The sequence below is a fragment of the Armigeres subalbatus genome, chromosome 3, assembly GCF_024139115.2.
Source record: "Armigeres subalbatus isolate Guangzhou_Male chromosome 3, GZ_Asu_2, whole genome shotgun sequence".
Taxonomy (NCBI): domain Eukaryota; kingdom Metazoa; phylum Arthropoda; class Insecta; order Diptera; family Culicidae; genus Armigeres; species Armigeres subalbatus.
The window spans coordinates 253,884,449-253,897,389 of record NC_085141.1 but is presented as its reverse complement, the minus strand read 5'-3'; the positions used below and the strand labels follow the sequence as shown (position 1 = coordinate 253,897,389).

At 38.8% G+C, this 12,941-nt stretch overlaps 1 protein-coding gene across 1 annotated transcript; it reads left to right on the top strand.

The window, feature by feature from the left end:
- Positions 1–2,245: 2,245 nt before the first annotated feature.
- On the top strand, positions 2,246–4,373 carry LOC134222408 (uncharacterized). Its single transcript, XM_062701560.1, has 4 exons — positions 2,246–2,603; positions 2,666–3,035; positions 3,827–4,127; positions 4,183–4,373. Exons 2-4 carry the CDS (start codon positions 2,724–2,726, stop codon positions 4,371–4,373), a joined length of 804 nt encoding a protein of 267 aa, XP_062557544.1. The 5' UTR covers positions 2,246–2,603; positions 2,666–2,723.
- Positions 4,374–12,941: the final 8,568 nt, after the last annotated feature.

The following is a 12,941-nucleotide window of genomic DNA, read 5'->3' as shown; positions in this document are numbered from 1 at the left end:
TATAAACCGAAATGAGTTTATAGCAGCACAGGTTTTTGCCCATTTATTTTCAGGATATGCGAACATGCCGAGGATATTCCAACCCAGATTGAATTTACAGCCCAAATTTTGAAAATCAGCCCCAGGGAACATATTCAGAGTTTCAAAATAAAATCTTTTACACTTCACGTAATCCTACGTCCAATTGGCGGTCGTGTCTCGGATACAACCTTCTACTTTTTGGTGCTCTAAGCTTCCTTTTCGTGAGAAAACCACGGAGGTTCATGAAAGTTCGACAATATTCGCGTCTGGGGGCACTGTGAGAGCTATCAAAAACGAATTAGGAGTCCTTAAACAAGAACAAAACATGGGAGCTTGTATCAAAGCCACTGAAGAAGAACGTCATTGACTACAAGCGGGTGTTTAGGATTAAGCGTGATGAAAGTTGATTGGATGTCTGACTTTTCTAACTTTAACATCCAGGCCGGACAATAATGCTGCCGTGAACTACTTCAATAGATTCTAAGCTGTCTCAACGGATGTTCATTGGAGTCACTTGAAGCGTGTATTTCGATACCTACGTGGAACTGTCGACTATGGGCTGATTTATAATCCAAGTAAGAAAGCACAACCGTTAGTTGGATATGCTGATGCTGGTTGGGGTAACGACATGGACGATCGCAAGTCAATTTCAACTCGGCAACTCGGTTCAACAGTGTCGTGAACAACGTGGAAGCAATCTACTGTGGCGCTTTTATCTACCGAAGCGGAATACATTTCACTCAGTCAAGCAATCTGCGAAGCAATTTGGTTGAGGATCTTGTTAATTGAGTTCGACATTTCTATGAATTCCCCGGTGGAGCTATTTGAGGATTACCAATCGTGCATTAAAATAGCTGAAGAGCTCCAGGATCACAAGCAAATGAAACACGTTGATATTCGGAATAATTTCATCCGTTAGAAAATTCAGGGAGGTCTCTTCAAGATTGATCGAACTGAAGATCAAGTTGCTGATATATTTACAAAAGCACTGTCTCGAGGACCTTTTGAAGCACTGAGGCTTAAGTTAGGTTTATTCGTTTGAGTGAGAGTGTTAAATGGCAACAACAGTCTTGGCAACAACTGAAGAAACATATCGTACACACCTAAAAATAATCATGTAATTTTAGGTGCTGTGACACCGACATCTACGAGCGTCATTTTTGACGTAAAATTAGGTGGTACTTTAATTTTACATCACAACCTCGATCACAACTTTAAAAATTGATTGATCAGAACGAGAATCGAACATAAGTCCGCTGAGTGAGAGCCCGGCACGCTACCACTCAGCTATCTTCGTTTCTTGAAAGAGGTATGATCGAAGTAAAACTGGTTCCACGATTTGCACTGAACAAGTATTTCACTGCATCAAGTCATTAACTGCTTGTGCGTTAGGTGCGTTGCAGCGGGTGCTGTGTTTAGGTTCCGTGTCATGTAATTTTAAATCATCTGACATTGAAAAATATACGATTCTGTTTATGTCATGTGGTTTTGTGTCATTTTATTGAAATACACCACCTGTAATATTCATAATTTTTTGGTGTGAGAAACACATTGTTTGTATAACATTTTCACTTCACTTTACACTGACAATCTGAACTCAATAAACGTTACAATTGCTCTGCCTATTTTATTAAATTGTTATAAGAAAAATCGAAACTACTCTAGGACAAAACATAGTAAAACAATTGTATCGATTATTTTGGATAATTGTATGGGCTGTATGGTCACATAGGGTCAAATGAGCGCGCTCAAGCGTATTAAAAAAATATCATTCAGCATTGGCCCCGGGTCCCCACAAATTTTATGTACTAAAACCAACCTATTTTGTACATTTTGGGGGCCCCACAAGCTGTCGACCCCGGGGCCCCCTTCCGACTAAATCCGGCCCTGTCCTGGCAGCCAAAGTACCGGTACTACAAGTGTCAATCCGATGTTGGTGATGAAACTAAACATGCACTACAACATGATGCATAAATTATGGCCAATTGAAGCTTGTTGAAGCATAATTTGACAAAATAATTTAAATGACTACAGTGCCACTAACGTTCTAGTACTTATGCTTCTATTAATATGACAGACCTGTGGGAAGACCATAATCCATGGCAACTAAGATGCTATTAAAAATTGTGTACACAGAATATGTCAAATTCAATTCACCCCTATATGTACTGTTCAAGAATTAATTATTCCGTTTCGTTAAATAATAAACTATTTAATGTTTTTTTTTTATATATTTTTTGTGTGTAGATTAAGTGCCCAAAGCAATTTGCGGTGGTTGTGAGCAAATGCATCGATAGAACCACCAGAGGAATTAGGGCCGCTATTAAGTATTGTGCTGAAAATACTGATGGCTTGGATGTAGAAGGTTTGCGACATGACATCCGTAATGCTCCATTCCATGCATTTGGGAGTCATCTCAACTGTCGTGATTATTTTTGCACTATCAAAGAAGGGGAGAACGATGACTGTGACAACTTAATTTCAAGTTTGGATCAAGCTGGGATTTGGAATAAAATACTTGTAGTGATAGAGAAGACAGCTGCTAAGGCAGAATTCATTAATGAAAACAGAACAAGTAATTTGTAAGTACTTACATCCTCAAGTTAATAGCAAGCTATCAGCAACACTTTTTTTTTGTTCCTAGGGTTGAAAATTTATACTGTAGGTTAAGTAAGTACAATGTTGGCAAAAGGGTGGACACTATGAGCCGAGGTTCGTATCAACGAAGGGTGTTCATAACAGTGCTACAGCATAACGACGGATATACTTGGCAAGAGCAACATATGCGTGCCTTTACTGGGGATGATCCTGGATTTTTCATGCAGAAAATGATTCAAGAAAAAACTATGTCTTCTCTTCGAATGAAAAAGGCGAGGAATAAACCTGGTTATTGTCGTCGAAAAGTCACACAATGCATCGAAGTAGAGCATGATTATGGCGAAGAAGCAGTAACCGCTATGGAAGAGTCGGAAGATGTAACTCACGATTGTACCACGATTGAATCCAAATATAAGGTAATATATTTTGTTTGGCCAGAGACTCATACGTAACACTAATGCGTGCTAATACCTAACTTCTTAGCTCAATGCGAGATGTACGGTAATGTGCGCGCGTTGTGTGAGTATGTGCATGTAGGTGTGTGTGAAGTGTGCGTATCTGTGTATGCGTATGTGTGTGTGGTATCACAACTAACAATTTAAGCTGAATAAGCTTGTTTTTGCTGCAAAAGCGAATTTTTTGTTGAATGTGTGTGTGTGTGTCTGTGTGTATGTATTTGTGTGTATGTGTGTGTGTGTGTGTTTTTTGTTCTTCTAAGAAATGGAGGGGGAATCTGCTCAACAGACTTGCTGGGTCCTAAACAGACGTCAAGGAAGTGTGGGGTTAGGGACTACCTCCAACAGCAAACGAGGGAGGCAGGACTGTTTTCCCCGACCCGCAAAACCGTTTCCATTGCCGCCAAGCCCATCGTCCCTTCGGTATAACCAGAAAGTAATGCTTCAAAGGGGGGCTAGTGCACAACGCACCCTCGAGGTTAGCTGCGTGTCCTTGCAGCACCAAACATCGTGACTCGCTTTTTTAGAAGAACACCATGGTATCGTGCCAGCGCATTGCCGGCTTTCCAGGTGGCCTTACCACTCTCTATGTTCTGTGTGTGTCTGTGTGTGTGTGTGTGTGTGTGTGTGTGTGTGTGTGTGTGTGTGTGTGTGTGTGTGTGTGTGTGTGTGTGTGTGTGTGTGTGTGTGTGTCTTTTTTTTTATATATGTGGATTTCAAATATAAATCTCATTTAAAAATTTATTATTAAGGTAACGGAAGCCACAAGAGAACAATTGAGTTCCAGTACATCGATAACAGACATGGAGGAAATAACTATGGGACGGATCCTTACGAAGTTTGTTCCGGAGATCATAGGCTGTAAGGAGTCTAATAAATGGAAGAAATGCGATATGATTTTACAAGCCACGACGACATGGAATTATCTGAAAAGTAAAAGAGCTATAGTGGGACTTGTACTCCGTTCGTTGAAGGAACAGCATGGTGTAAATATGGGAGAATGCAAAATGTTTGTCGATACATGTCACCAATATCTATGTTGTGTGGCGGACGGTAATATGACATCATGCAACAAAATTCAGAAAACCTTATTTCTTCTATTTTATAGCTATTTCTGAGGATGGCACTACTGTTCTTCTGATAAAGAAACATGACACTAAGGAAACAGTTTTAAAAACGATTCAGAAGTGTTCGAATAAATTTGGATGCAGAATGAAGGATGGAAAACTAGTAATCGGGAAGAATTTGAACATTGAGGTGCAATCTTTACTACATACCGCAAAAATTAAAAATGTTTAATTTGTTTCGTGAATGGAAGTGATCATATGGATAATATCCAAAGTATGGTTGAATATGATGACGATTTTTTTCAAAAACATGTTGTAGAAAAAATCGCAGAATTTTTCAAACTTTTCTGAGTAAAAAAGTTGTTGAAAATGCTATAGATATTAAATGCTAATTATTATTGAGTTTTATAAGATTTTTTTAAATATATTATAACCATAAATCAAGTGAACTTATGTATTTCATATTTTTAGAACAATATCCTAGTGAAATATCGGTATATATTCACAATATGTAGCAAACCGTGGGCTGTGATGATAATGAACTAATTCGGGGAATTTATGCACATAAATTATTTTGTCGACCTCAGCGACATTTTTACCGAGAATCCAGGAGTAGCCAAGATCTCGGTAATTTTTTCTACCGAAATTCAGCGAAATTTCATCAATATTTACCGAAACTCGGCAATTTGGTTTTTTGCCGTGGTCTCGGTAAAGTGTACCGAAATCTCGGTAATATTTCTACCGAAATTCGTTGAAATTATTGCCAATATCTCGGCTGTTGGATTCTCGGTAATCGGTAAATTTATAATTTTAAATGTATACGGGACACCGGTACTGATGATGCGTTTTAACTTGTTTTACAAAGCTTTAAAAATATAGTCTTAAAAAGAAATTGGGTGAGAACGAACCGTTTTATTACTGTTTGTCAGTAGGGACTGCTTTCCAGATTTTGTTTTTCGCATTTTTGGTTGCGATTGATTTGTTTTCAGAGGTTTATGCCTCTTATTTAACACCGTTCATTCTCAATCGAAAAGTGAGCATGTTCAACTATTGTCAGTGCAATTATCTGCCAAATAAAGATCAGGTTAATCTAAAGTCAACATTGACGAGCTCGGTGACTACCGCTTCTGCCTTGCAAGCAGGAGGTCGAGAGTTCAATCCCAGGCTCGCATTACTAAACAAAAAATATAGCCTGGGCTATATCACTTTCCTTGGTAGATCCTTGATTTATGCGTTCACAAAACATATTTTCCGTGTATTGTGGGCAGATGTATTCTCGATCTCTAGTAGCAATAATTACCACACACTAACATTCCCCTCCACCTCCTACTGAAAGGACTTGGTCGGCGCCGTTATTGATCTAGATTTGTAAACAGCTGAAACGTGTACTTCGATAATAGGAGGTAAATCCCAACCTCTATTCACATGAATCATAGTGTAATTTACACCATCTCTGATCAGTCACGAAGTAGCATCATCATCATCATCATCAATCACGAAGTAGCAACCATAGACATGTAGTCAGTTAAGCTGAGCTAAAATTAATCGAAAGTCAACAATCGACAATTTATCAGTTTCCATAGGTGGATCGATTTATAATCCCAAACAAAAATAATGTTTGACAGATTGACTTGCATTAGTAATAGTGAGAGATTCGGTATTCACACATACATACAAAGATACAACTGCACCAATACCAATGCATTTTCTCCAATGGCCTGTAAAGCGCTTCACCTTAATTTATGGCTAGCGTAAAAAACTGGATTACGGTTTTGGTTCTCAAAACCGCCAAGTCTGGAGGATGTTTTATTTAGCATGTTTTATGTGAAACTGGAAGTGTAATATAAAATCGTTGCTCCTGAACTGGAACGCATATCGGGTTTTAATGATTGCAATAAAACTAGGCCAACTGCCCGTGACATGGTTGTATAGCGTTCTACAAAAGGATGTGAGAACTGGGAAGTCTACATGGGAGGTTTTGAGATTAGGCTATGAAGTACGCTATTAAACCCCTATACAACCTTGGTTGTTACTTGGGTGTTGTTCAACATTTCGCTAGTAGGTGTCATGCAGAGAGCCGGGTCCCCTTTTTAACTTTTCAACATCCTTGCTAACGGCTGATAATAATGTTAGTCGTGATACTAGGAGGCCATCTGTAGAAGTCGGGCCTACTACGGGCTCCAGAAGAAACTGCGGTCAAAAAAGATTCACCACCGCACCAAATGTGTCATGTACAAAACGCTGATGAGACCGGTAGTCCTCTACGGAAATGAAACTTGGACAATGTTCCAGAAGGACTTGCAAGCACTCGGAGTATTCGAGAGACGGGTGCTTAGGGCCATTTTTGGCGGTATGCAAGAAGCCTGTGATTGGCGGTGAAAGATAAACCCCGAGCTTGCCCAGCTCTATGGCGAAAGAGATACGACGACTACTACAAGAAGGCAAGGCAAACAATCGATCAGGTGAAAGATGGTTTGTGGACCCTCCTTAGACTGCATAATTGACAAACTGCAGCTTAGAACTCAGCAGGATAGATACAACTTGTATGTACTACAGAGGCCATTTCGGTCCTAGTTTGAATGTAGAGAAACATACAATATGTGTATGACGAATTTTGAATTTGTCCTAATCCTAATATTGTTAAAAAAATCCTAGATCTCAGGTTTGTAATCTTCTTTTAAAATGTTTTACAATACCGTTATTATAATTGATAAACTAGCTACAATCAGTCACTAAAGGAATAAGTATGGTACAAGGCATGATACAAAACTAATTTACCGATTAATTAAAGTATTCACCATCGAACCTCAACATTTGTTTTCAATATTTGCATTGCAATTCAATCCAAATCACAGAAAATTGAATTCTCAACTATGATCAAGCTCTGTGCTTCGAGCGTGGGTGTAACATCAACGACAGCTGGGCTGATTCACAGTCCACCTAGCCTCATCCGGCTGCGTATGTACCAAATTGAAAACAGCATCGGTTTTTATTCTACTCTCTCGTTGACTGCTTTAGATTCAGACTCAACTTCCCTGATTCATCGCCAAACTTGTCCATGAATCTACACCTCTACGAGAACGGGTTCCATTTCCATATGCCGCCAGTCAGCCAGCCACTCGGTAAAACACCCCCAAACGAAAGTCCTACGCAAAACGTCTGCAAAACTGGCTTGACTTTAAGTCTTGGAGTTGAGTTTCGCGATGCTTACAAGTGTTGTCATACTTTGTAAACTCGACGGTTGAAGGTAAAACGTATTCGTGTTTGCAACACTATGAGGATTTCACAGCTTTTATTAGATTGCTTTTTGAATGAATAATAAATTATGTAATCCCTTAGTAAGTATTTATCAGTGTTTTATCTGCAAGGAAAAATAATATTTACGAATTACGACACTTATGATTTGCTTTGACAATGTATATAATTATTGTTTTACGAATCAAATGTTCATGAATTATGCAAATAAAAATCTACACCCAACAAGCGACTGTTACATTTTCTAAGAATTCTGTATAAGAATCTACCAGTACCGCTATAAGAACTGGGCATATGCGAAAATGTTAGATTCTTATACAAACCCAACAAATCTCGCTTAACTTTTCTAAAGGACCTAAGTAACATTTTTTTGATGAATTAATTTGAATAGCGCAATCAACAGAAAAACATGAAAGCTTTCGATTGCAGTACTCAAATTAATTCATGAAAAAAATGTTACTTAGGTCATTTTGAAAAGCTAAGCGAGAAATGTTCACTAGTGTAACTAACATCAGTGTGATGATTCAGTTCAGCACTGTGTTGAATTATGTCTGTACTATTTCTTATCGCAACTTCTGTTCAGGCTTTGTTCACACAATTTTGGAGAAGTTATATAGCTACATCTCATTTTGAAAAACAACTTTATTACCTGATTCGTGAAACCTTTAATAAGCATTTTACTTAGCCTTAATTCAGCTACATGTAAATTCTTCGAAAATAATAATGCATTGAAAGTAACATGATGAAGATCTGCATTGAACGTATTGCAATTTCTGTTTCCATATAATCATTTTAAAATTTTCCTAAATCGGGTCTCGAACTGCTGACATTTGATCATCCGCCGGTAACGTTGCCACCCGCGCCATCCTTGATTTGTAAGTTATGGCTTACTCAATGCACAACATTAATAATCGTATGGCTGAATATGAATCATAATTGGACTCTTAATCAACAAGTCAATCTGTCAAACTATCAGTTTGTTAATTACTGTACAAGATTTTTATTTCAACCATTGTTCAGCCAGTTATAACCATTCAACGCTGGGAAAAAATATAAGAAAATAATGTCAAAACGATTAAATAAAATTCGTCTCCAATGATGGGGTTTATGTTCGACCTTTCTCGGATACTCTGAATAACAACTTGCGATATTATTCTGCCATCAATACCACACATGCAGCGAGTAAATAACTATACACATATCGACATTTATCATAAATATAATAAAATAAATATATATATATATATATATATATATATATATATATATATATATATCCCTGTTTGTCTCACATTCTCACATAAAAAAAAGTTTGACACTTTAATTCTTTTTTACTATCAGATGCAGAAAACCAGCCAACCTTAGAGACAACCAGACACAGCATTTGATGAAAAAATCTCAGACAACAGACGATTATATTGAAAAATATAATTAAAGTAATTTACATATAAAAAAATAACTAGTACATAGGAAATCTGTAACAGACATGCAATATGGTCGATTTTTTTATGAATTTGTTTGTGTTCGTTTCCTTTTCAACTTTACAACAACTACATGAACTTTCTTCATTGCAGCAATTTTGTTCGTTATTATTTCCAACGGCTTTATCCTAGATCAGAAATTAATTATGTATCACGAAACAATTATGCATTGCCCCATGAATATAAAAAGCCTGAGTGTTCTTGACAATGAATCCAACAATGTCTTGAAAATAAATTATTATTTTCCTATCCAAATATCATCAATTCAAGCCATCACGATTTTCTATCAAACGGAAAAAGCATAAACTATTATGATGTTTTCTCCCACTATGCGATAGATCCGGTAAAGGTGAAATCCAATGGTAAAGAAGGACAACGGTTAAGAATGATGTCTAATGCTTGCATCATAGTCGAACAGAGAATTTTGAAAATCATTAGTTCAGCACATTGATGAACTTCCCCAATGTGCTGAAATTTGATAAAACTAAAACGTTAGTTCGACCTCAAATAAAGGTGGTAAACAAATAAATAGGTCAAGCCGAATATTAGTTGGATCAAATGCTGAGATGAAATCTGTCTAGCGAATTATTCAGCATCCATTTTATTCAGCTATGAAGATTACAAATAAACAATAATTCAACTTAGATGCTTATTTGTAGCTTGCCGTTGTTTGTTGGGAAAAATGTATGCTCACAAACAGAAAGAAAATAGAAAAGCTTGCAAAATTTTAAGGTCTCATACAATGTTTGTATAATAAAGTGGCTCAAAAAACACTTTTTCAAATTTTTTGATTGGCCGCCTCCTTAATCGGTTCTATTTGATGCCCTGATGATTTGGACAAAATTTCAGCCAAATCGGTCAACGTTTGGGCAGTGCTAAACTCGTTGGAAGTTTATATGCAAAAATGTATGCAGAAACATCCAAAAACAGTGAATTGCAGTTGGACGGCACAACTTACGATGAAGAACTATGATACTCATTCAGCTCTTGTAGAATTAAATACAGAATATTATGCTGAAAACTGCGAGAAGATTGGAGTTTATTAGGCAAAGATATTAGCATTTTACTGAAGTGTTGTAGGGGTGCATTTATTTCTTTTCAAAGGTAAAAGAAACGAAATTTGCTCAAATCTCACTTCAGAGAAATGCTAATAACTTAGCCGAGCAAACTCTAATCTTCTCGTGGTTTTCTGCATAATATTCTGTATTAAATTCTTCAAGATCTGATTGAGTATCATAGTTCTTCATCGTAAGTTGTGCCGTCCAACTGCAATTCACTGTTTTTGGATGTTTCTGCATACATTTTTGCATATAAATTTCCAACGAGTTTAGCACCGCCCAAACGTTGACCGATTTGGCTGAAATTTTGTCCAGAGCATCAGGGCATCAAATACAACCGAATACGAAGGCGGCCCATAAAAAAAATTGAAAAAAGTTTTTGCCATATTAATTTGAGCCACCCTATTGTATAAGAATCTAGCATTTTCTCATATGCCCAGTTCTTATACAGGTTTCGGTAGGCTCTCATATAGAATTGTTAAAAAAATTAACAATGACCGGTTGGGTGAGTGAAATTGATGTTCTGATTTTATATTTTCTACATACAAAATATTGATGCAACTATTATCAAGCTAAATAGCATTCGTTTCAACTTTCGTGAAGATTTTTAAATCAAATTTCATTTTTAAATTCAGATGAATAATGAAGTTATACAATCATGGAGTTAAAAAACGAAATGAATTTTGATGATTTTTCTGTTTTTGATGGTTCCAATATTCGCACTTTATTCAAGTGGCACTGTAATAACTGCTCTGTTCGACCATATAGTTGCCGCAGTTTGCTGATGACCTTCGGGACCAACTTCGGTAATAAAAGCTGACCTTTTTTTTCAATTTCGGCCATTCTTCCGGTCGACCTGTGAACACAGGTAACTTCTTCGTTACTCCGTTTCTCGCTGCCATCTGAGTCTTCGTTGGACCACCTCACTGGTACACCAACCCGTTTGAGGCTATTTTCTTCTGTTTTGGTTTCTTCTTTCTCACTTCCTTCTGCAAACTCTACCTCTTCGCTATCTTCTTCGGATACTGTTTCATTTTATTCTTCCGTTTCTTCTTAGAATTCCTCCTCTTTCCCCTCTTCATCCTCTTCGTCGCTTTTGTCGTTTTCATATCAGAACAACATTTCTTTGCATTTTTCTTTTTCTGCGGTTTGTCAACTTCATGCAGCAATGTCAGTCTTTACACATTCTCCCTATAACTTTCTTTGTTATTCTCCTCCGTTTGCTAATTTGCCTTTGCACCCTACTTATTTTTATTCCGAACGAGTTTCGAATCTTCAATAAAGTCTCAAGTCTAAGTGTTCTTCTCGTTTCCAAGAGATTTCTCTAGAAAAGTTTTCTCTTCTTCTATCTACTTGACGTTGATGGCGTTCTGTAATCGCCACCATTTTTCCCGTGCCCACCACAGTCTCCAGTTTTTAGCGGTGTGAACGATTGATGGTTCTCCCAACAGCTGATGCAACTCGTGGCTTAATTGCCTCATCCACGTACCATCCGCCATCTGCGACCCCACCATAGATGGTATGCAGTACTTTCCTTTCGAAAACTCCCTATGCGCGTTCGTTTTCCACGAGCATCGTCCAGGTCTCGTGTCTGTAGAAAACTACCGGTCTAATAAACGTTTTGTAGATAGTCAGTTTGGTTTTGGTACGGTGGCGAACTCTATTCGATCGGAGCGTTTTGCGGATTCCAAAGTACGCACGATTTCCTGCAATGATGCGTCTCTGAATTTCGTCACCACAAATACAAACTCGTGGTGGGTGACTTACGCTGTTTTCTCTTGAGCCTCTTCCTATCATGTACTTCGTCTTCTTAGTGTTGATGACTAGTCCAATCCATTTAGCTTCGCTTTTCAGTCTTATGTAGGCTTCCTCCATCCTCTCAAAGTTACGTGCCATAATATCAATGTCGTCGGCGAAACCAACTAACTGGACGGACTTCGTGAAAATCGTACCACTCGTGTCAATCCCTGCCCTTCGTATTACTACCTCCAGATCGGTGTTGGATATCAGACACGAAAGACCAGGGTGACTCAACCTCTGAAGGAGGAAAGTTAGTGAGGAGGAAGAAGGTCGCGAGAAAAAGGGCGAAGCAAGTCGCGGTTTCGTAGCGAGTTGAAATAAAGCCGCCGTCGACGGCGTGAATGCCCTTGCAAGGAAGGTAGAGGACGCGGAAGGATCGGAGTTGAAGAAGGAAGAAGTGGAGTAGTGGAGTGCTGCTAGGAAAAGGGGCCTCGAAGACAGGTTGGCTAGCTTCAAGGAAGTGAAAGATTGACGAAGAATAAAGTGTCGCAATGTGAAGTTCCGTGGTTTTCCCTGCATTTTGATTGTGAGAGTTCCCTGTCCGCGAGTAGCTTTAGGTGAGCGTATCGACCCTGAGGCCATTGATTCCGGGAGTCTCACCATAGGTCATGGCATACTTACCATAACCTATTCATTCATTTTTCATTTATTTAGTCTACATCTAAACAGATAACACTGAATCAACAATTTGACGCCACAATACACGGTTCGAGGCCGCATCTCTCCATCCTCGAATACGCCCCACGCTCGCCAAGTCGTTTTGCACCTGGTCTGCCCATCTCGCTCGCTGCGCTCCACGTCGTCTCGTCCCTGCCGGATCGAAAGCAAACACCATCTTTGCAGGGTTGCTGTCCGGCATTCTTGCAACATGCCCTGCCCATCGTTCTGGATACTGGGTTCGCCGTAGAGATGGGCGAGCTCATGGTTCATTCTTCGCCGCCACACACCGTCTTCTTGCACACCGCCAAAGATGGTCCTAAGCACCCGTCTCTCGAATACTCCGAGTGCTTGCAAGTCCTCCTCGAGCATTGTCCATGATTCATGTCCGTAGAGGACAACCGGTCTTATTAGCGTCTTGCAGACGACACATTTGGTGCGGTGGATTTTTTTGACCGCAGTTTCTTCTGGAGCCCGTAGTAAGCCCGACTTCCACAGATGATGCGCCTTCGTATTTCACGACTAACGTTGTTGTCAGCCGTTAGCAAG

Coding starts and splice junctions, on each gene's coding strand:
- LOC134222408 (XM_062701560.1), top strand. CDS start 2,724: ATGAGCCGAGGTTCGTATCAACGAAGGGTGTTCATAACAGTGCTACAG. Junction 3,036..3,826: donor CGATTGAATCCAAATATAAG/GTAATATATTTT, acceptor TTTATTATTAAG/GTAACGGAAGCCACAAGAGA. Junction 4,128..4,182: donor TCTATGTTGTGTGGCGGACG/GTAATATGACAT, acceptor TCTATTTTATAG/CTATTTCTGAGGATGGCACT.